The sequence below is a fragment of the Salmo trutta genome, chromosome 5, assembly GCF_901001165.1.
Source record: "Salmo trutta chromosome 5, fSalTru1.1, whole genome shotgun sequence".
Lineage (NCBI taxonomy): Eukaryota > Metazoa > Chordata > Actinopteri > Salmoniformes > Salmonidae > Salmo > Salmo trutta.
The window spans coordinates 3,605,612-3,632,399 of NC_042961.1; the positions used below are offsets into that span (position 1 = coordinate 3,605,612).

The 26,788-nt window shown below is 37.5% G+C and overlaps 1 protein-coding gene across 6 annotated transcripts in view; it reads left to right on the forward strand.

The window, feature by feature from the left end:
• The window catches only part of LOC115193521 (adhesion G protein-coupled receptor B3), a 140,398-nt gene that overhangs the window by 101,382 nt on the left and 12,228 nt on the right, over positions 1-26,788 (forward strand). For 4 of the 6 annotated variants that reach the window (XM_029752222.1, XM_029752225.1, XM_029752223.1 and 1 more), the window contains 8 exons: positions 1,633-1,702; positions 3,647-3,713; positions 6,833-6,918; positions 12,326-12,424; positions 13,698-13,869; positions 14,662-14,775; positions 15,299-15,388; positions 22,656-22,695. In XM_029752222.1, coding sequence (XP_029608082.1) covers positions 1,633-1,702; positions 3,647-3,713; positions 6,833-6,918; positions 12,326-12,424; positions 13,698-13,869; positions 14,662-14,775; positions 15,299-15,388; positions 22,656-22,695 — 738 coding nt within the window. The remainder of the gene's footprint in view (positions 1-1,632; positions 1,703-3,646; positions 3,714-6,832; positions 6,919-12,325; positions 12,425-13,697; positions 13,870-14,661; positions 14,776-15,298; positions 15,389-22,655; positions 22,696-26,788) is intronic. The other 2 variants (XM_029752224.1, XM_029752226.1) reach the window with 1 other exon arrangement.

The window sequence follows — 26,788 nt, forward strand, 5'->3', positions numbered from 1 at the left end:
GAACGCCACAGAACGTCTACATAAGGGTGCTAATTTTTTTTTAAATCATAAAAGCTCTGATGAAGGCCGTGAGGCCGATACGTAAGCTTATTAAAGATCAGTGATACTATCAAGAGCAGTGTGCAGCATCTCTGTAAACTCATCCATTGTAGCATCTCTGTAAACTCATCCATTGTAGAATCTCTGTAAACTCATCCATTGTAGCATCTCCGTAGATTCATCCATTGTAGCATCTCTGTAAAGTCATCCATTGTAGCATCTCTGTAAACTCATCCACTGTAGTATCTCTGTAGACTCATCCATTGTAGCATCTCTGTAGAATCATCCATTCTAGCATCTCTGTAGACTCATCCATTGTAGCATCTCTGTAGACTCATCCATTGTAGCATCTCTGTAGACTCATCCATTGTAGCATCTCTGTAGACTCATCCATTGTAGCAGCTCTGTGAGGATACGATACTGTCAGAAACAAGGGTTTGTTTTCAATGAAAAGTATGTGTCAACAGTTATGAAACTTATGTGAAGAACCAATACAATCCTCAAGCATCAACATTACATGTTGTTTTTTGTACTACAGGTGTTCAGTATAATCTAACGTCTCTGTGGGGTTTAGAGTTTATAGTAACAATTGATTTGCTCGTCTTGTTCAGATTGTAGCTTCTTTTTTTTTACAGTAAATCAAGCAGTGCTTAGCGTGTTTACATGAACGTGTGTGTAGATCAGAGCTCTGGAGGCTAGGTGATTTATGCCATAGCTCCATACATTAGGAGTCCATTTACCTCTTCAGCACTGGGAGAGACGAGTGGACGACCACAAGGTCTCCGCACCCACCTCCAGGAAATGTGACTGCATCAGTAAATCACGTCTGTCTGTCTGTCTGTCTCTGTCTGTCTGTCTCTGTCTGTCTCTGTCTGTCTGTCTGTCTGTCTGTCCGTCCGTCCGTCCGTCCGTCCGTCCGTCCGTCCGTCCGTCCGTCCGTGCGTGTGTGTTCCCGGGCCATGCCGAGAGGAAAGGTGTTATATTCCAGGATGGAATGGAACAATCCATAACAGAGATCCATATTGAGGTGGTGTAGAGGGGGAACAAGCCCCATGTACTAGAGAGAGGGAAACCCACTGTAGACTCTCATAGGGATTGTTTTCATTGTGTTACTGTGTGTGGAGGTAGCACTGCTCTTAAAGCTACAATCCTACATTCAAACAATAACAAAGTGATCACCCCTCCTCTGTTCTGGAAATAAAAAGTTGAGTGATGGGTCTGAAGAAATGTACATTCAAATTCATAGATGTAGCTACTGATGTAAGGCCTGACCATCCATGAAATCAAGTTTTTGGGGCGGCAGGTAGCCTAGTGGTTGTGTCAGTATCCAGAAGGTTGCTAGATCGAATCCCTGAGCTGACAAGGTAAAAATGGGTATATATCATTCATTTATAAAACCAAAAATGGATCTAGCAACTAAGGATTCTATCTTTAAATCCACTATGCTTCTTATCATGACTGGAGTTCTATCTGCAGAACACTGCTTCTATGGAGCGAATGATGAAGGAGATGACCTGCATGATGGCTGTACGGCACAATGAAACCCAGAACTACCTGTCGCATTGTTCATGTATTCATTCTTCTCTTTTTCAGGATTACCTGCCTTAGTGGTTGCCGTCTCAATGGGATTCACCAAAGCAAAAGGCTATGGGACACCCCAATAGTAGGTTTTTATCTCACTTCTTTCCGCCTGTGTCTCCTTGGTAGTTCTGATATTTTGGTAAAGATTATAATGTATAACATGTGGCATTTCCTCATGGTAATCACTGTCTATATCCCAAAATACAATTGTTTTCATTTGTAAAGCCTCATACTAATTGTGTCAATGGTCATTTAAATCAGAATAGTTTCATTTTCAGAAATGTTGGTAAATGAGCTTTTATTGTTTAAAGAACTTATGAAAGAGATTGGTGTGTTTTTTCACTATCTAATCATGGCATGGGTTTATTCAATTGCCAAGGGGAGCCTCACACTCTAGGAGTTTAATAACCAATGTTTCAATGCTGTCTTCATCAGAGCGTAATGACAAACACTGCGGGTCACCACTTTATATGCTTTGAAAGGACACACACACAGGTGTCTGTAATCAATGACACATGTATTTGTTCCAAATCTATCACATGATGCTTTCATTTCAGAGAGACTAAGAATCATGTGTTTTTTACTAAATGCTATATATCCGCCTCACTCAGAGAAATAAGTACTTCTACTAGGTGTTACACAGTCAAATGTAACAAATAACTACATTTTTAATAAAGAACTTTACAAATGTTACAATTGTGACATCAGTATTACAAAAATGTAAAATAATAATAATAATATTGCTTCTTTAATCAGAACAACAGTTTTCAGCTGTGCTAACATAATTGCAAAATGGTTTTCTAATGATCAATTAGCCTTTTAAAATGACAAACTTGGATTAGCTAACACAACGTGCCATTGGAACACAGGAGTGATGGTTGCTGATAATGGGCCTCTGTACGCCTATGTAGATATTCCAATCAGCTGTTTCCAGCTACAATAAAAAATCTGCCGTTTCCAGCTACAATAGTCATTTACAACAATGTCTACACTGTATTTCTGATGAATTTGATGTTATTTTAATGGACAATGGCTTTTCTTTCAAAAACAAGAACATTTGTAAGTAACCCCAAACTTTTGAACGGTAGTGTATTGTAAAACATTTACATTTGACATTTTAGTCATTAAGCAGATGCTCTTATCCAGAGAGATTACAGGTAGTGCATTCATCCTGAAATAGCTAGGTGGGACAACAACATATCACAGTTAAAGATATTTCGTTCCATCTAAACAGTGGATATATGTAGCGTTTTGCAAAAAAATATTGTTTTATTTCACATCTAAAATCTATGAATGAAAAAAATCTGAGAGCAGTAATATATTAAACACACATGAAGGTACCCACATGCAATGATTTCTGATGAAAAAACAAATTTGTGAAAACTTGTTTAGCTAGGCTAGGGTGAACCCTACAAACCTGACAAACCCCCAAGACAACCCCAGTGGGCATTTTAAAAGATTCTGACAATCCCCCATTTCCTCCTGAGTTGTGTCCCAGCTGAATACTAGTACATAAACAATGTTTAAAACTCTCGTTAGCATTTTATTCCCCAGTAAAACTTTCTGAAGCAGAACCACAGCATATGCTAGTACTCCCTTTACACTGGAGGATAACACAACTGTATGCAGCTGTGCACCATTAAGTTGATGTGATTCTGGGGTTTCATTTCTTTGTGGGAGTTGGTTCGCTAGCTGATGTCTCCTCCTCTCCTCTCCAATCCTCTCCTCTCCACTCCTCTTCTCTTCTCTTCTCCGCTCCTCTCCAATCCACTCCTCTTCTCTTCTCTTCTCCGCTCCTCTCCAATCCACTCCTCTCCACTCCTCTTCTCTTCTCCGCTCCTCTCCTCTCCACTCCTCTTCTCTTCTCTTCTCTTCTCCTCTCCTCTCCGCTCCACTCCTTTCCTCTCTTCTCTTCTTCTCCTCTCTTCTCCACTTCACTCCTCTCCACTCCTCTCTTCTCTTCTCCTCTTTTCCGCTCTTCTCCTCTCTTCTCCTCTCCTCCTTTCCTCTCATCCTCTCTCTACAGCTGCTGGCTATCTCTAGAAGGTGGTCTCCTGTATGCCTTTGTTGGACCGGCAGCAGCAGTGGTTCTGGTATGTATTATAGTATTACAGTACTGCTGATTAAAGTAGATATTATAGTATTACAGTACTGCTGATTAAAGTGTGTATTATAGTGTTACTTTACAGCTGATTACAGTGCATAGTATAGTATTACAGTACTGCTAAATAAAGTATGTATTTTATTGTTACAGTACTGCTGATTACAGTGTGTTTTATAGTATTACAGTACTGCTGATTAAAGTATGTATTATAGTGTTACAGTACTGCTGATTAGTGTGTTTTATAGTATTACAGTACTGCTGATTAAAGTACATATTATATTATTACAGTACTGATAATTAAAGTAAAGTGTTACTTTACAGCTGATTACAGTGCATAGTATACTATTACAGTACTGCTAAATAAAGTATGTATTACAGTACTACAGTACTGCTGATTAAATTATGTATTATAGCTTTACAGTACTGCTGATTAAAGTATGTATTATAGTATTACAGTACTGCTGATTAAAATATGTATTCTAGTATTACAGTGCCTATCTGCTCATTAAAAGGGAGAAGGCTTGCAGTATCATTGTATGTTTAGGTTTAGTACTATTCAAGGTTGAAGGTGTCTTAATTATCCCATACATAATATTGGTTTGCAGGCAAGATGAGCATACAGTACATACAGTACATACTATCACATATAAAACATAGACACGAACATAGGCTACTCATTCGTTGCCTTGTTGGTTATTCATGTAAATGTACATTTTGTAAAACTGTAAGTGTTTGCTGAAAGAAAGGTCAATTCTTAGTATTTACTACAAACACTGTCCACACTCTTAGAAGAAAAAGGTGTTATCTAGGACCGAAAAGGTTTTTGGGGCTGTGCCCATAGGAGAACCCTTTGAAGAACCCTTTTGGGTTCCATTGAAAAAATCTTTCCGCAGAAGGTTCTACATTGAACTCAAAAGGGTTCTACCTGGAACCAAAAAGGTTTATCCTATGGGACTAGCCGAAGAACCCTTTTGGAACTATTTTTTCTCTTTTCAAACTCTTTTTCGCTAAGAGTGTAGCCTCCTTCCAAAATCTTGAAATGTTTCATCAAAGCAGTAAGCACTGATTCACTGATTAAATTACATTCAAAATACTTGATTTATCCCACAAGGGGCAATTATTGCAAATCTGATGTTACAGTGTTGGAGTTACTGTTTGTCTAAGGAGGTGATTTTGCTTTTGAAAATAACAGCAGCTGCTGTCAGACAGACAAAGCCTCCCTGAAGGCTCTTGTGTTGGATTGAGGGGAACATAGAGGTCTTGCGAGTTAGTAAATGTAATGTCAATGCCATGAGTAAGCCACACAGCCCTAGATGTCACATTACAACAGAGGAGAGGAAGAATAGAGGAGATAGGTCATAATAGAGGAGAGAGATCATAATAGAGGAGATAGATCATAATAGAGGAGAGAGATCATAATAGAGGAGATAGATCATAATAGAGGAGATGGATCATAATAGAGGAGAGAGATCATAATAGAGGAGAGTGATCATAATAGAGGAGAGAGATCATAATAGAGGAGATAGATCATAATAGAGGAGAGTGATCATAATAGAGGAGATAGATCATAATAGAGGAGATGGATCATAATAGAGGAGAGAGATCATAATAGAGGAGAGTGATCATAATAGAGGAGAGTGATCATAATAGAGGAGATGGATCATAATAGAGGAGAGAGATCATAATAGAGGAGAGAGATCATAATAGAGGAGAGAGATCATAATCATAATAATTATTGAAATGGAAGTGACCCCAATCCTGCCTTGTTCCCCCTCTATGAAAATGTAAATGTCACCCTTCAGACCTTGACAGTGTCCTCTTAGTCTAATGGAGTTGGGTTGGTGAGTGGGAGAGCCAGGTCTGATTCCCACCAGTTAAACTGCTTTTCTCTATAAACAGTGGAATGTGAGGGAGTGTAACTAGTTATATATTTTCATTCGTCTCTGGGATTCAAACAAGCAACCTTTCGGTTACTGGCCCAGTGCTTTTAACTGGTAGCCTACCTGCCGCCCCATATGACTAAATATATTCAGGTTTCCCTCAGGTATATGACTAAATATATTCAGGTTTCCCTCAGGTATATGACTAAATATATTCAGGTTTCCCTCAGGTATATGACTAAATATATTCAGGTTTCCCTCAGGTATATGAATAGATATATTCAGGTTTCCCTCAGGTATATGAATAGATATATTCAGGTTTCCCTCAGGTATATGAAAAGATATATTCAGGTTTCCCTCAGGTATATGATTAGATATATTCAGGTTTCCCTCAGGTATATGATTAGATATATTCAGGTTTCCCTCAGGAATAGATATATTCAGGTTTCCCTCAGGTATATGAATAGATATATTCAGGTTTCCCTCAGGTATATGAATAGATATATTCAGGTTTCCTCTCAGGTATATGATTAGATATATTCAGGTTTCCCTCAGGTACATGATTAGATATATTCAGGTTTCCCTCAGGTATATGATTAGATATATTCAGGTTTCCCTCAGGTATATGAATAGATATATTCAGGTTTCCTCTCAGGTATATGATTAGATATATTCAGGTTTCCCTCAGGTATATGAATAGATATATTCAGGTTTCCCTCAGGTATATGAATAGATATATTCAGGTTTCCTCTCAGGTATATGATTAGATATATTCAGGTTTCCCTCAGGTACATGAATAGATATATTCAGGTTTCACTCAGGTATATGAATAGATATATTCAGGTTTCCCTCAGGTATATGATTAGATATATTCAGGTTTCCCTCAGGTACATGAATAGATATATTCAGGTTTCCCTCAGGTATATGATTAGATATATTCAGGTTTCCCTCAGGTATATGATTAGATATATTCAGGTTTCCCTCAGGTACATGAATAGATATATTCAGGTTTCCCTCAGGTATATGATTAGATATATTCAGGTTTCCCTCAGGTATATGATTAGATATATTCAGGTTTCCCTCAGGTATATGAATAGATATATTCAGGTTTCCCTCAGGTACATGATTAGATATATTCAGGTTTCCCTCAGGTATATGATTAGATATATTCAGGTTTCCTCTCAGGTACATGAATATATATGTGAAGGTATTCCTTCTCTATGAACAGGTCAACATGGTGATTGGCATCTTGGTGTTCAACAAGCTGGTCTCCAGAGACGGGATTCTGGAGAAGAAGCCGAAGCATCGAGCTGGGTAAGAAACCACCTACAGCAAAGATATAGAATCTCTATTCTATTATATTTCTATGACCTGTAGTATGTCTGAAGCAGCTGGGTAAGAAACCACCTACAGCAAAGATATAGAATCTCTATTCTATTATATTTCTATGACCTGTAGTATGTCTGAACCAGCTGGGTAAGAAACCACCTACAGCAAAGATATAGAATCTCTATTCTATTTTATTTCTATGACCTGTAGTATGTCTGAAGCAGCTGGGTAAGAGAGCACCTACTTATAAAATACATGTTGATACACAACAAAGACAGACAGCAACTAGTTATACTTCCTTAATTAGGTATACTTCCTTATATGGACATTGAAACACTCCAGGTTGGCTGGAGGGTTGACTGTATAGCTCTCCTAAGATCTTCAGTGGTCTACTTCTCCAGTCCTTTAGTGTACATAGTAGTCTGACTCCTCCTCACCACACATTCACACAGACCCTCTGGATGTGTTCATTTTCCAAATGGAGATTAGGCCTCGTTCTTTACTCTGGCTGATGGGAGAACATTAGAGGCATCAACATAAAGAGGTCACATCTCTCTGGGGGAGACGGTGTGTGTGTGTGTGTGTGTGTGTGCGTGCGTGCGTGCGTGCGTGTGTGTGTGGGGAGAGACAGTGGGAGACGTGGCAGAATCAGTCCATAATGAAAATGGTTTAAAACGCTCACCACCCACAGGTCTCCAGATTGGCCCTGAGTACTACTAACGAGATACAGAGTTGGAATGCTTTATTTTCTGTCGTCTGGTTTATACTTGGTCTAACAACATGTCTGTAGACCACTAGAATGTGACAACTGTCCACGGACTGTCCTTAGATCTACTGTAAACCAGCCTTATGTCATCTTGCCATGTGTGTTAAAACACTTTGTCCCTGCCTGACTACTACTAGTGTGATAGAGAAAGTTGGGATGCCATTCCTAGTGATGTTTTTTCACTAAGGTCATTTTATGTGTTCATCTTGATGCGTGTTAATCCCAAAGCCCTCTACAACACCCACGTTAACACATGTCTGTCTGGAAACTGCTAACATGAAAAGTTGTGGGTGCTACTGTTTTTCCTGAACCCTTGTGTTGTGTTGAGGTCTGTGGGACCCATTTTCAATGTTTACTAAAAGAAAAATGCAATTAATTATTTTTTCAATCTGGACTCTTTGGCCTTGGCTCATTTTCTGTGAAGAACGTGTAAAAGAACACATTTTCATTGAGTGCACACTGTGTACCCCCCTACACATTTATATTACATATGAGGTGTTCTGGTCCACCGGACCCCCCTACACATTTATATTACATATGAGGTGTTCTGGTTCACCGGACCCCCCTACACATTTATATTACATATGAGGTGTTCTGGTCCACCGGACCCCCCTACACATTTATATTACATATGAGGTGTTCTGGCCCACCGGACCCCCCTACACATTTATATTACATATGAGGTGTTCTGGTCCACCGGACCCCCCTACACATTTATATTACATATGAGGTGTTCTGGTCCACCGGACCCCCCTACACATTTATATTACATATGAGGTGTTCAGGTCCACCGGACCCCCCTACACATTTATATTACATATGAGGTGTTCTGGTTCACCGGACCCCCCTACACATTTATATTACATATGAGGTGTTCTGGTTCACCGGACCCCCCTACACATTTATATTACATATGAGGTGTTCTGGTCCACCGGACCCCCCTACACATTTATATTACATATGAGGTGTTCTGGTTCACCGGACCCCCCTACACATTTATATTACATATGTGGTGTTCTGGTTCACCGAACCCCCCTACACATTTATATTACATATGAGGTGTTCTGGTCCACCGGACCCCCCTACACATTTATATTACATATGAGGTGTTCTGGTTCACCGGACCCCCCTACACATTTATATTACATATGAGGTGTTCTGGTCCACCGGACCCCCCTACACATTTATATTACATATGAGGTGTTCTGGTTCACCGGACCCCCCCTACACATTTATATTACATATGAGGTGTTCTGGTCCACCGGACCCCCCTACACATTTATATTACATATGAGGTGTTCTGGTCCACCGGACCCCCCTACACATTTATATTACATATGAGGTGTTCAGGTCCACCGGACCCCCCTACACATTATATTACATATGAGGTGTTCTGGTTCACCCGGACCCCCCTACACATTGGTGGTCCGACCCCCTCCATTACATATGAGGTGTTCTGGTTCACCGGACCCCCCTACACATTTATATTACATATGAGGTGTTCTGGTCCACCGGACCCCCCTGCACATTTATATTACATATGAGGTGTTCAGGTCCACCGGACCCCCCTACACATTTATATTACATATGAGGTGTTCTGGTCCACCGGACCCCCCTACACATTTATATTACATATGAGGTGTTCTGGTCCACCGGACCCCCCTACACATTTATATTACATATGAGGTGTTCTGGTCCACCGGACCCCCCTACACATTTATATTACATATGAGGTGTTCTGGTCCACCGGACCCCCCTACACATTTATATTACATATGAGGTGTTCTGGTCCACCGGTTCCCCCTGCACATTTATATTACATATGAGGTGTTCTGGTCCACCGGACCCCCCTGCACATTTATATTACATATGAGGTGTTCAGGTCCACCGGACCCCCCTACACATTATATACATATGAGGTGTTCTGGTCCACCGGACCCCCCCTGCACATTTATATTACATATGAGGTGTTCGGGTCCACCGGACCCCCCTACACATTTATATTACATATGAGGTGTTCGGGTCCACCGGACCCCCCTACACATTTATATTACATATGAGGTGTTCAGGTCCACCGGACCCCCCTACACATTTATATTACATATGAGGTGTTCGGGTCCACCGGACCCGAGGGTAATAATAGTGTGGAAAAGTGTATGTGTAGGTGAAAACAAGTAACAATGTAACAAAACGGTTTGCTGTGTGTCTTCACTCTGTCTTTCTCCTCCCTGGGCCTGCTGTTTCAACATAGCACCAAGAACCTGTTTATCTCCCTGCCTGTCTGCCTGTCTCCCACTTTTCTCGCACTCTTTACCCTTTGTAGTGTGTGAAACTACAAACTACAACTACAAACACATTATTTATTTATTGTATTTTTTTATTTAACCTTTCACTAGGCAGGTCTTGCGGGAACTGCACGATGTTATTACAATATATTATTTAGATATATTATTTCGATACATTGTCCCCAAAAAACATTTTTCCAAACTCTCCCCCAGCCAGGTGCAAATTGGGTGAGGAACACAACAGATAAATAGCTTTGCATGTGTGGCTCCTTACCACAATCAATCAGTATGGCAAAAATAATCTCTGCTCAGAGAGACTTCAAAATAATTTTTTGCAGAGAGAGAAGCTAGTGTGGAAGGAGTGTTTTCCACTTTGGAAGATGAAGAATTCTTCCGAATATGAGGATCATGTCTCTGTCAATTCAGAGTCTGACAGTGAGTTGGAAGAAGAGGATGAGATTGACCCTCAGCCAGCCACAGGACCAGCCCTTCAGCAACCAGCCCCAGGACCAGCCCTTCAGCAACCAGCCCCAGGACCAGCCGGTCAGCAACCAGCCCCAGGACCAGCCCGTCAGCAACCAGCAACCAGCCCCAGGACCAGCCCGTCAGCAACCAGCCCCAGGACCAGCCCCGTCAGCAACCAGCCCCAGGACCAGCCGGTCAGCAACCAGCCCCAGGACCAGCCCGTCAGCAACCAGCCCAGGACCAGCCCGTCAGCAACCAGCCCCAGGACCAGCCCGTCAGCAACCAGCCCCAGGAACAGCCCGTCAGCAACCAGCAACCAGCCCCAGGACCAGCCCTTTATAGAATCTTATAGAATCAAGATCTGGGCTGCCTGTGATGCTGCTTAATCATATGTGTGGAACTTGCAAGTGTATACGGGGAAGTCAAATGGAGGAGTCCCTGAGAAGAACCAAGGGATGCAGGTTGCCCTGGAAGTGACACAGTGACTCCGTGGCCATAACATCACATTCGATAACTTTTTTACTTTGCGCTAGCTGGGACAGGAGCTCCTCAAGAGGAAGCTGACAATGGTAGGATCAAAGCTCCCACCTCAGCTGTTAAATACACGGAAGAGGCCTATCAATTCCTCTAAGTTTGTGTTCACTGCCGACACGTCCCTAGTGTCCTACAGTGAGGGAAAAAAGTATTTGATACCCTGCTGTATTTGTAGGTTTGCCCACTGACAAAGAAATGATCAGTCTATAATTTTAATGGTAGGTTTATTTGAACAGTGAGAGATAGAATGACAACAAAAAAATCCAGAAAAACGCATTTCAAAAATGTTATAAATTGATTTGCATTTTAATGAGGGAAATAAGTATTTGACCCCCTCTCAATCAGAAAGATTTCAGAAAAATGTGGTACTCATGAGTACGCTGCATAGGGATGGGAGAATCTGTGGCCAGGAACATCAGAAACCAGAAATGACAATGGATTACAATGCTACAGAAGGAGGGGTGGACTAGACAACTGGTGACTGGCTACAGCTGCAAAAGAAGAACCCTCTGCTGGCCACTTGTGATATTCTTCAACAGCTTGGACGTACAACGCGTTTGTCATCTGGATGGCGTTGAACCCAGACTGGAACAGAGGGAAGCTCCAGAGGAGACGGCTTTTTCTCGAGGAGCTGGGAAAGGCATTGGTAAGACCTCAAATCCAGAGGAGACAACATATCCCAAGGACCCCAGCTTCTGCAGCCATCGTGAGGAGGATTCAGGAGGAGGATGCTGATAAAAATCACATTTTATTAACAAAAACGAATAGTACTTGTATAGATAAATGTGATCTAGTAGAGTTGAATGTCTAATATTAACCATGTATGCTGTCTGTATTGCTTGTAACTGATATAAGTCAACATCTAAGTATTAAGTATTTTTACCTAAATTGTTATGGCTGTATTGTTTTAAAAACCCAATAATGTTGTGGGTCCATCAGACCCGCAGACATTGGGTGAATAACAAAAACATGAACACCACACAAGGGTTAAACACACTGACAAATTGGCCCTGGCTACTACTAATACGATAGAGAACGTTGGGATGGTGTAGTGCTGCTTCTTCACTACTATCATCACTAGTGTCCACATGTTGTATGATAGAACAGAAGGAATGCTATGCTAGTCATAGTGCTGCTTCTTCACTACTATCATCACTAGTGTCCACATGTTGTATGATAGAACAGAAGGAATGCTATGCTAGTCATAGTGCTGCTTCTTCACTACTATCATCACTAGTGTCCACATGTTGTATGATAGAACAGAAGGAATGCTATGCTAGTCATAGTGCTACTTCTTCACTAAACACTATTTCCTGTTGTTTTGTTGTTTGTTGTCCCACAGACCGATGAACGAGCCCCATACAGGGTTAACTCTGAAATGTGCCAAATGTGGCGTGGTGTCCACAACAGCTCTTTCTGCAACTACAGCCAGCAATGCCATGTAAGTTCTCTCTTACAGTACATCAATGCCTGGCAGTGGAAATTCATGAGATTAGCTGTATGTGTCTGTGTGCATGACTGGTCTGATGGTGTGTGTGTGTGTGTGTGTGTGTGTGTGTGTGTGTGTGTGTGTGTGTGTGTGTGGTGTGTGTGTGTGTGAGTGCGTGTGTGTGTGTGTGTGTGTGTGTGTGTGTGTGTGTGTGTGTGTGTGTGTGTGTGTGTGTGTGTGTGTGTGTGTGTGTGTGTGCGTGCATGACTAGTCTGATGGTCTGTGTGTCTGGACCAAAACCTTGGAAGATCTACTGAGAATAAACAGGACAGAATATTTGTCCTTGCGTAGATAGCTATATTTCTTCCTCAACAGAGACTGATGGTCTGGAGAAACACCTTCTTAGACCTATAGTAGAGTACAGGGCAGTCAGACAGTAATGTTAGACCTATAGTAGAGTACTGGGCAGTCAGACAGTAATGTTAGACCTATAGTAGAGTACTGGGTAGTCAGACAGTAATGTTAGACCTATAGTAGAGTACAGGGCAGTCAGACAGTAATGTTAGACCTATAGTAGAGTACAGGGCAGTCAGACAGTAATGTTAGACCTATAGTAGAGTACTGGGTAGTCAGACAGTAATGTTAGACCTATAGTAGAGTACTGGGTAGTCAGACAGTAATGTTAGACCTATAGTAGAGTACTGGGCAGTCAGACAGTAATGTTAGACCTATAGTAGAGTACTGGGTAGTCAGACAGTAATGTTAGACCTATAGTAGAGTACTGGGCAGTCAGACAGTAATGTTAGACCTATAGTAGAGTACTGGGTAGTCAGACAGTAATGTTAGACCTATAGTAGAGTACTGGGTAGTCAGACAGTAATGTTAGACCTATAGTAGAGTACTGGGTAGTCAGACAGTAATGTTAGACCTATAGTAGAGTACTGGGTAGTCAGACAGTAATGTTAGACCTATAGTAGAGTACTGGGTAGTCAGACAGTAATGTTAGACCTATAGTAGAGTACTGGGTAGTACCACTGTAGTAGTCTGGCCAGGCAGTAATGTCTTCTATGATCTGATGTGTGCCAGGTGGTAATGCAGACCCTTACCTTAACCTCTATCCCCTGTCTCCCCCTTTCCCCTCTCCCACCCTCTCCTTCCCTTGCCCCTCTCCCGACCCCTCTCTCCCCTCCCTTCCTCCCTCTCCCGCCCCCTCCCTACCTCCCTCTCCCGCCCCCTCTCTCCCATCCCCCTCTATCCTTCCCTCCTCTCTCCCTCCCTCTCTCAGGGCCTCTCTGTGGAGTTCCTGTGTGGTTCTGCCTCTGCTGGCTCTGACCTGGATGTCTGCGGTGCTGGCCATGACAGACAAGCGCTCCATCCTATTTCAGATCCTCTTCTCTGTCTTCGACTCGTTGCAGGGCTTTGTCATCGTCATGGTGCACTGTATCCTGAGGAAAGAGGTAAGGAAGAGAGAGGGAAGAGGGAGAGAAGAGGGAGAGGGAGGTATTGAGGAAGTGAGGGAAGGAAAGGGAGGGGGAGAGAGGAGGGAGAGGGAGGTATTGGGGTAGTGAGGGAAGGAGGGGGGAGGGGGGAGAGAGGAGGGAGGTATTGGGGTAGTGAGGGAAGGAAAGGGAGGGGGAGAGAGGAGGGAGGTATTGGGGTAGTGAGGGAAGGAAAGGGAGGGGGAGAGAGGAGGGAGGTATTGGGGAAGTGAGGGAAGGAAAGGGAGGGGAAGAGAGGAGGGAGAGGGAGGTATTGGGGAAGTGAGGGAAGGAAAGGGAGGGGAAGAGAGGAGGGAGAGGGAGGTATTGGGGAAGTGAGGGAAGGATTGGGAGGGGAAGAGAGGAGGGAGGTATTGGGGTAGTGAGGGAAGGAGAGGGGGAGGGGAAGAGAGGAGGGAGGTATTGGGGTAGTGAGGGAAGGAGAGGGGGAGGGGAAGAGAGGAGGGAGGTATTGGGGAAGTGAGGGAAGGAAAGGGAGGGGAAGAGAGGAGGGAGAGGGAGGTATGTTTTCAGAAACTAAAATACACATTATATATAATATTATACTAATGTCAAGTGCTCTAATACATCACTTTCCTGTTAACTTCCCCTCCCCTTTGGAAAGTAGCTGTAATCACTGTGAGCAAGGTCAAGAGGTTACAGCAGGAACAATAGAGGATGTTTTCAGAAACTAAAATACACATTATATATCATATTATACTAAATGTCAAGTGCTCTAATATTACTTCTATGGTGCTTCACTTTCCCCAGGTCCAAGATGCTTTCAGATGTCGTCTCAGAAACTGTCAGGACCCCAGAAACTGTCAGGACCCCCTCAACGCTGACAACACTGGAACTTTCCCCAACGGTCATGCTCAGATTATGGTACGATAACACCAGTACTGTATAACCCTCAACCCAGTGCTGGCTGGTTTCCATTTTCAATGGGGAGGACAGGCTCGGGGTAATGGCTGGAACGGAAATAAATGGAATGGTCTCAAACACATCAAACACTTGGTTTCCATGTGTTTGATACCATTCCAGTTAATTCATTCCATCCATTATTATGTACCGTCCTCCCCTCACCAGCCTCCTCTGCGCTCAACCAAAGCCTATACCTGCTTTTATATTTGAGACAAAGGAGCAAATCTACATGTTCACGAGTAAAATGTGAATTGATGTCAATGAGACTAAGTTTGAAATTGCACCCTATTCCCTATATAGTGCACTACTTTTGACCAGGTCCAATACGGAATAGGGTGCCATTTGGGACACATTCCAAGTGAAAATTTCATTTAAATGGGGGTTAGGACTTGCTTCTAACAGCTGATTCACACTATAGGTCTGAACTGAACCGTACTGTGCTGGCTCTGGCTAGGAGACATTCTTTTCACATTGTCCTTTCCAGTATGTTTCCAGCAACTGTGGTGGATGCCTAACCAGGCCAGCGCAGTACGGCTCGGCAGGGATCGCCTTGGCTCAGCTCAGTGTGAAAAGGGTATAGTATTACATACCCTCAAGACAAGCCTTCATAGCAGGGTTGGGGTCCATTCCATTTCAATTCAATCAATTAAGGAAGTAAACTGAAATTCCAATTCTGCTGGTTGGGCTGGATGAGGCATTGTTACCCGTCGTTTTACAAATACTGTAGCTGCTTTAGTTCAGCTGTAATTACACACAGTGTAGACCAACACGTGGCCCTGGCCCCTGTAATAAATCACACACACACACACACACACACACACACACACACACACACACACACACACACACACACACACACACATACACACACACACACACACACACACACACACACACACACACACACACACACACACACACACACACACACACACACACACACTTTAATAAATTAGATCCATTTTCCATTTTCCAGCTTCCTGGATTCATTTTGATTGAACTCATTTGTCACTTTCGTCAAGCGTCAATTTTCATAATTTTACCAAGCCCCCTCTCCATTGTCATAAACACGCACACGCGCACACACACACACACACACACACACACACACACACACACACACACACACACACACACACACACACACACACACACACACACACACACACACACACACACACACACACACACAGTAATAAAGCAACAGTTGTTTGAATGACCTTTGTAACGCCACACCAAATCTCTTGATCCAGCAGAACGCCAACTGCCAATGACCTTCGCTCATCATAACTATCGTCTGATCTCCCCAACGTTTGTATTCTAATATCCTCCTACTCAGATTGAATTCATTTCCACCGTTGTAGAATGGTGTGTTGGCTGTCGGGGTGCCCACGGTTCAATAGAATCATTTGCAGAGAACAAACAGTGATTCGTTCCCAACCGCTGTTTTAGTGCTAGAAATTCCCTGTTATATGCTGGCGTGTTGCTATATAGAACGGAGCAGGGAGAATAGGACCATTAACTTGACAGTAACTGACCCAAACAGGGAAAGGAAATAGATAGATGCAATGAAACTCCTCCTATGTAATGATGACATGTTTAATCAGATGTCAAAAGAGCTTGTTATTGGGATTGTTCTATTGACTTAATTCATCTCAACACTGCATGTGGCTGGAGTTGTTCGAGGTTTCTTTTATGATGTCATAGTGTAACAATCATCTGGGATCTTAAACCATGCTACAATATTACAGTTACAATAAATGCTGTGTTTATATGAGGGTGGCCAAGGCAAGACAGACAAAATGAATACAGTGAGCAAAATAAGGCAGTCAGAACTGGCAGATGCATAACATAACAGATACATAACAGATACAATTCAGATACATAATATAACAGATACATAATATAACAGAAATAACATATACATAATATAGCAGATATATAATATAACAGATACATAATATAGCAGATACGTAATATAACAGATACATAACAGACATAACAGATACATAATAAAACAGATACATAGCAGATATAACAGATACATAATAAAACAGATACATAGCAGATATAACAGATACATAACAGATACATAATATAACAGATATATAATATAACAGATACATAATATAACAGATATATAATATAACAGATACATAACAGATGCATAATATAACAGATACTTAACAGATTTAACATATACATAACAAATAGATAATATAACAGATACATAATATAACAGATACATAACAGATACATTATATAACAGATACATAATATAACAGATACAAAACAGATACATAATATAACAGATACATAATATAACAGATACATAATATAACAGATACATAATATAACAGATATATAACAGATATATAACAGATACATAACAGATATAACAGATACATAATATAACAGATATATAATATAACAGATACATAACAGATATAACAGATACATAATATAACAGATATATAATATAACAGATACATAACAGATATATAATATAACAGATACATAACACATACATAATATAACAGATATATAACAGATATATAATATAACAGATACATAATATAACAGATATATAATATAACAGATATATAATATAACAGATATATAATATAACAGATATATAACAGATATATAATATAACAGATATATAATATAACAGATATATAACAGATATATAATATAACAGATACATAACATATATATAATATAACAGATACATAACAGATATATAATATAACAGATACATAACAAATAGATAATATAACAGATACATAATATAACAGATATATAATATAACAGATAAATAACAGATACATAACATAACAGATACATAACAGATACATAATATAACATATATATAATATAACAGATACATAATATAACAGATAAATAACAGATACATTATATAACAGATACCTAACAGATACATAATATAACAGATACATAATATAACAGATACATAATATAACAGATACCTAGCAGATAAATAATATAACAGATACATAATATAACAGATACATAACAGATACATAATATAACAGATACATAACAGATACCTAACAGATACATAATATAACAGATACATAACAGATACATAATATAACAGAAACATAACAGATATATAACAGATAAATAATATAACAGATACATAATATAACAAATACATAACAGATACCTAACAGATAAATAATATAACAGATACCTAACAGATACATAATATAACAGATACATAACACATACATAATATAACAAATACATAACAGATACCTAACAGATAAATAATATAACAGATACCTAACAGATACATAATATAACAGATACATAACAGATACATAATATAACAGATACCTAACATATACATAATATAACAGATACATAACAGATACATAACAGATACATAATATAACAGATACATAACAGATACATAATATAACAGATACATAACAGATACCTAACAGATACATAATATAACAGATACATAACAGATACATAATATAACAGATACATAACAGATACATAACAGATAAATAATATAACAGATACATAATATAACAAATACATAACAGATACCTAACAGATAAATAATATAACAGATACCTAACAGATACATAATATAACAGATACATAACAGATACATAATATAACAGATACATAACAGATACCTAACAGATAAATAATATAACAGATACATAACAGATACATAACAGATACATAATATAACAGATACATAACAGATACATAATATAACAGATACATAACAGATACCTAACAGATACATAATATAACAGATACATAACAGATACATAATATAACAGATACATAATATAACAGATACATAATATAACAGATACATAATATAACAGATACCTAACAGATACATAATATAACAGATACATAACAGATACATAATATAACAGATACCTAACAGATACATAATATAACAGATACATAACAGATACATAACAGATACATAATATAACAGATACATAACAGATACATAATATAACAGATACATAACAGATACCTAACAGATACATAATATAACAGATACATAACAGATACATAATATAACAGATACATAACAGATACATAACAGATAAATAATATAACAGATACATAATATAACAAATACATAACAGATACCTAACAGATAAATAATATAACAGATACCTAACAGATACATAATATAACAGATACATAACAGATACATAATATAACAGATACATAACAGATACCTAACAGATAAATAATATAACAGATACATAACAGATACATAACAGATACATAATATAACAGATACATAACAGATACATAATATAACAGATACATAACAGATACCTAACAGATACATAATATAACAGATACATAACAGATACATAATATAACAGATACATAATATAACAGATACATAATATAACAGATACCTAACAGATACATAATATAACAGATACATAACAGATACATAACATAACAGATACATAATATAACAGATACATAACAGATACCTAACAGATACATAATATAACAGATACATAACAGATACATAATATAACAGATACATAACAGATACATAACAGATAAATAATATAACAGATACATAATATAACAAATACATAACAGATACCTAACAGATAAATAATATAACAGATACCTAACAGATACATAATATAACAGATACATAACAGATACATAATATAACAGATACATAACAGATACATAATATAACAGATACCTAACAGATACATAATATAACAGATACATAACAGATACATAACAGATACATAATATAACAGATACATAATATAACAGATACATAACAGATACATAATATAACAGATACATAATATAACAGATACATAACAGATACATAATATAACAGATACATAACAGATACATAATATAACAGATACATAACATATACATAATATAACAGATACCTAACAGATACATAATATAACAGATACATAACAGATACATAACAGATACATAATATAACAGATACATAACAGATACATAATATAACAGATACATAACAGATACATAACAGATACATAATAACAGACACATAACAGATACATAATATAACAGATACATAACAGATACATAATATAACGGATACATAATATAACAGATACATAATATAACAGATACATAACAGATACATAATATAACAGATACATAACAGATACATAATATAACAGATACATAACAGATACATAATATAACAGATACATAACAGATACATAACAGATACATAATATAACAGATACATAACAGATACATAACAGATACATAATATAACAGATACATAACAGATACATAATATGACAGATACATAACAGATATATATATATATATAACAGATACATAATATAACAGATACATAATGTAACAGATACATAACAGATACATAACAGATACATAATATAACAGATACATAACAGATACATAACAGATACATAATATAACAGATACATAACAGATACATAATATAACAGATACATAACAGATATATATATATATATAACAGATACATAATATAACAGATACAAAATGTAACAGATACATAACAGATACATAATATAACAGATACATAACAGATACATAACAGATACATAATATAACAGATACATAACAGATACATAATATAACAGATACATAACAGATACATAATATAACAGATACATAACAGATACATAATATAACAGATACATAACAGATACATAATATAACAGATACATAACAGATACATAACATAACAGATACATAACAGATACATAACAGATACATAATATAACAGATACATAATGTAACAGATACATAACAGATACATAATATAACAGATACATAATGTAACAGATACATAACAGATACATAATATAACAGATACATAACAGATACATAACAGATACATAATATAACAGATACATAATATAACAGATACATAACAGATACATAACAGATACATAATATAACAGATACATAACAGATACATAACAGATACATAATATAACAGATACATAACAGATACATAACAGATACATAATATAACAGATACATAACAGATACATAACAGATACATAACACATACATAACAGATACATAATATAACAGATACATAACAGATACATAACAGATACATAATATAACAGATACATAATATAACAGATACATAACAGATACATAACAGATACATAATATAACAGATACATAACAAATACATAATATAACAGATACATAACAGATACATAATATAACAGATACATAACAGATACATAATATAACAGATACATAACAGATACATAACAGATACCTAACAGATACATAATATAACAGATACATAACTGATACATAATATAACAGATACATAACAGATACATAACAGATACATAATATAACAGATACATAACAGATACATAATATAACAGATACATAACAGATACATAATATAACGGATACATAATATAACAGATACATAATATAACAGATACATAATTTAACAGATACATAACAGATACATAATATAACAGATACATAACAGATACATAATATAACAAACAGATACATAACAGATACATAATATAACAGATACATAACAGATACATAACAGATACATAACAGATACATAATATAACAGATACATAACAGATACATAACAGATACCTAACAGATACATAATATAACAGATACATAACAGATACATAATATAACAGATACATAACAGATACATAACAGATACATAATATAACAGATACATAACAGATACATAATATAACGGATACATAATATAACAGATACATAATATAACAGATACATAACAGATACATAATATAACAGATACATAACAGATACATAATATAACAGATACATAACAGATACATAATATAACAGATACATAATATAACAGATACATAACAGATACATAACATAACAGATACATAACAGATACATAACAGATACATAACAGATACATAATATAACAGATACATAACAGATATATATATATATATATATAACAGGTACATAATATAACAGATACATAATGTAACAGATACATAACAGATACATAATATAACAGATACATAACAGATACATAACAGATACATAATATAACAGATACATAATATAACAGATACATAATAACAGATACATAATATAACAGATACATAACAGATACATAATATAACAGATACATAACAGATACATAATATAACAGATACATAACAGATACATAATATAACAGATACATAACAGATACATAACAGATACATAATATAACAGATACATAACAGATACATAATATAACAGATACATAACAGATATATATATATATATATAACAGATACATAATATAACAGATACATAATGTAACAGATACATAACAGATACATAATATAACAGATACATAACAGATACATAACAGATACATAATATAACAGATACATAATATAACAGATACATAACAGATACATAACAGATACATAATATAACAGATACATAACAGATACATAACAGATACATAACAGATACATAACAGATACATAATATAACAGATACATAACAGATACATAACAGATACATAATATAACAGATACATAACAGATACATAATATAACAGATACATAACAGATACATAATATAACAGATACATAATGTAACAGCATGAAAAGGAAAACACAAGGTTTTTAAAACTTCAGTCCAGACATGTGTATGTGCTATCACCTCACACTTGTGGCAGTGTCACAATATATGACATAGTGTGTTGTGTCAATGCTGAAATCTGTCTGGCCGTATTTTCACCACTGTTGTCTTTTCTCTCCCAACAGACGGACTTTGAGAAAGACGTTGACATCGCCTGTCGATCAGGTAACAACCAGATGGTGTCATATTCAATTAATGAGCTCATGATTACATTGCCTATTGAAATTAAAGCCCTAAAAAGAGGTTAGACACAATGGGGGTAAAAAACAACATAAAATAACTTCCCAGGTTGTGAAACAGCCCACTATCCACATTGGACACCTGCTGGCTTAATTATCAAAAAAGACCCATTTGATGTGAGAACAGGCATGCATCCCAAATGGAACCCTATTCCCTATATAGTGCACTACTTTACCCATGGGCCCTGGTCGCAGTAGTGCACTATAAAGGGAGTAGGGGTGCCATTTGGGACGTAGGCGAGGAGTGATAAGAGGAGGCTTCAGTGAAAAAAGAGAATTTGTTAGGTGTCAGAAAGCCGGCTAGCTTTCTGTGTGGGATGAAACGCATTGTTTGATATCAAAAGGAAGATAGAGTGGGAGAGTCGTGAATTTGAATAATAATGACTGCGCTTATCATTTTAAACATCCCTTTGTACTTGTTGTTCATTAACAAAATGGACGATGGGAAAGCATTGCACTGTAGCCCTGGTTTCATTGGTTTTGTTGATGACTCATGTTTAAAGTATTGCGTTTTTAAGAGTATGCTGTTATTTGATGTGAACATGTTGTGTTTTTAAGAGTATGCTGTGGTTTGATGTGAACATGTTGTGTTTTTAAGAGTATGCTGTGGTTTGATGTTAACATGTTGTGTTTTTAAGAGTATGCTGTGGTTTGATGTGAACATGTTGTGTTTTTAAGAGTATGCTGTGGTTTGATATGAACATGTTGTGTTTTTAAGAGTATGCTGTAGTTTGATGTGAACATGTTGTCTTTTTAAGAGTATGCTGTCGTTTGATGTGAACATGTTGTGTTTTTAAGAGTATGCTGTGGTTTGACGTGAACATGTTGTGTTTTTAAGAGTATGCTGTGGTTTGATGTGAACATGTTGTGTTTTTAAGAGTATGCTGTGGTTTGATGTGAACATGTTGTGTTTTTAAGAGTATGCTGTCGTTAATGTGAACATGTTGTGTTTTTAAGAGTATGCTGTCGTTTGATGTGAACATGTTGTGTTTTTAAGATTATGCTGTGGTTTGATGTGAACATGTTGTGTTTTTAAGAGTATGCTGTAGTTTGATGTGAACATGTTGTCTTTTTAAGAGTATGCTGTCGTTTGATGTGAACATGTTGTGTTTTTAAGAGTATGCTGTGGTTTGACGTGAACATGTTGTGTTTTTAAGAGTATGCTGTGGTTTGATGTGAACTTGTTGTGTTTTTAAGAGTATGCTGTGGTTTGATGTGAACATGTTGTGTTTTTAAGAGTATGCTGTGGTTTGATGTGAACATGTTGTGTTTTTAAGAGTATTCTGTGGTTTGATGTGAACATGTTGTGTTTTTAAGAGTATGCTGTGGTTTGATGTGAACATGTTGTGTTTTTAAGAGTATGCTGTGGTTTGATGTGAACATGTTGTGTTTTTAAGAGTGTGTAAGGTGTCCAATCACAAACACATATTTTGACCAATAGGTAAATGTTCATTGTGTAAATACTCCTCTGAGAAAACCAATTGTTGTAACCTCATGTCTCTATCATAATCCGTTCAAAATTTTACCCTTGTAGGATGGTCAAGATTTGGGTGACTAAATCAACGGAGGCCAGAGAAAAAAAGTAGTCTAAAATCTGGAAAATAGCATCGTGTCAAACAGGCTGGATGCTGTGAGAGAATTAAGGCTAACTGACAGGCTTACCGTTGAACTCTACAGACAGGATGACCAGTGAACGTGTCATCTTTCTTCTCAAATCCGGAGGACATAAAACAATAGATATTAAAATAGATGTTGATTTTGAGACATGACATATTTCATTTTAATGTGGAGTTCCTGTTCTATTTGAAGACTTCTCACAAAAACATCTCTGTGAAATGTCAATGGAGCACTTTTTATTTTCAACATTTTAAAAATGGCATTCAGCTCGTGTCATGCTAATTTAGCTATTTGCGACCCGCAGAAACAACTTGGAAGACGATGACCACAAAATATAAAAATCCTCACAAGTTTTGTCGAGAAATTATTATGGGATGTGTTAGGTTACAAAATCTGACTTCTAGGATATAATGTTAATGATAGGTCAGAGAACGACCCCACTGAACCATTCAGAACATGAAGAATCATATTTGTCTTGGTCAAATGTATTTTACAACATAAGGAAGTGAAATCATAATGAATAAAGGTTTGATGTGTCTGTCTATATCTAGGAGATACACTATATATACAAACGTATGTGGACACCCCTTTAAATTAGTGGATTCAGCTAGTTCAGCCACACCCGTTGTTGACGGGTGTAAAGAACGAATCAAATCATATTTTATTGGTCATATACACATGGTTTGCAGATGTTTTTGTGAGGCGTCTGTTTCTCAAACTAGACACTAATGTACTTGTCCTCAAAAAAATAGATTTTCTTTCAAAAACAAGGACAATTCTAAGTGACCCCAAATGTTTGAACGGCAGTATATAATTATGCATGCTCTCACTGTGTAGCCTACTCCAAGTAGTCCAGAGTAGACTGATAAGACTGCTTTGATTTGGTGAACTGATAAAGGGAACATAGCATTTTAAGATTAGGCCTATAATTAGAATAGATCATTACAATAGAATGGCCCGCCCTGTTCTTCATTCACAATTGGTGATGACATAATTATTCATTGTTGGCTTCCCCTCACTCATCAACTCACCCATACTTTACTTCATTTATTTCATGTGTCGTTATATGTGTGAAATTAGTTTTGGTATAGTTTAGGTTCAGTTTTCAGGCAATTGTGGAGTGATTATCAGCTGGGCAGTGGAGTGGATCAGGCCCTACTGTTGGGAGAAGGAGGTGCAACGGGGCAAAACCTTTCCAAAAAATGACATGCCTTGTTAAAACTGATTCTAACTCTAGATCTGTTGTTGATATTAAGACTTAAAGACTTAAAACATGGCAGAGTAATAGAAACATGTAGAAATCATCAGCAGTCAAAATGACTGCTTTAGCGGTTCTACTGTTTAGGATAAAACTAATGAATAAAAAGTCTATCTATCGGGAATACTTTCTGGAATAACACCAGGAATACCTGTATATACCAGGAATACATACCACGAAACAATAATAACTGTGCCAAGAATATATACCAGGAATAATCCCTCGCCTGCCTGCCCATCCCTCTGGCCATGGAGTCATACCACCTCCACCTCCACCACCCCCTACCCCTCCACCCCTCCTTCCTCTCTCTCTCTGCACCACTGTTTATCTCCCTGCTCCACTCTGTGGTGATTCAGGCTGAAAACAAAAAGGGAAGTGTTATGTTTTCTGTTTCTGGCCGTGCTGCGCTGCTCTGGACACACACACACACACACACACACACACACACACACACACACACACACACACACACACACACACACACACACACTGCTGACCTTGTGTTCTCCTTGCAGCCTGTTGGTTTTCAAACAGGCAATTCCCCTGTGGAGGATTCAGGAGGCCAAGATTAAAATGGCCCCAAATGGCACCCTATTCCCTTCCTAGTGCACTACTTTTGACCAGGGCCAATAGGGACCAGTGCCCATAGAGCTCTCATCAAAAGTAGTGTACTATGTAGGGAATATGCTACCATTTGGGACGCAGATATCAGCTCTGCAGCGGTGGAGAGAAGCACAGAGAACAGCAGTACAGGCTGTTCTGTTCCCCCAAAACAGACTTCTGACAAGGGAGCTTTAGAACAAGAAGCTAGCCTCTCCTGGTTATGTGTCTGGGGTTTTGGGGGTTTTCCAAGGTGAACCAAACCTTAATAAGATAAAAAAGTGTCGTAGGTATCTGGGATTTCAGGTCGAATTTGAGGAAAGTCCTCCTCAGAGGCTTGTCGGCTCTGTACTTAGATATATAAGGAACATCTAATACTCTATAGTGGCTCTTTTGAAGTAGTGTCCCTGTGTCCTATTTGAAGAGATCGGTAGTCAAGGTTTGTCTTTTTCTTCCCAGCTGTATGAGGAAATAGTCATTATACTATAAAATGGGCACATCCGGTTCATTGTTTCATTTTGTCCTGGCATTATTATTTCAATTC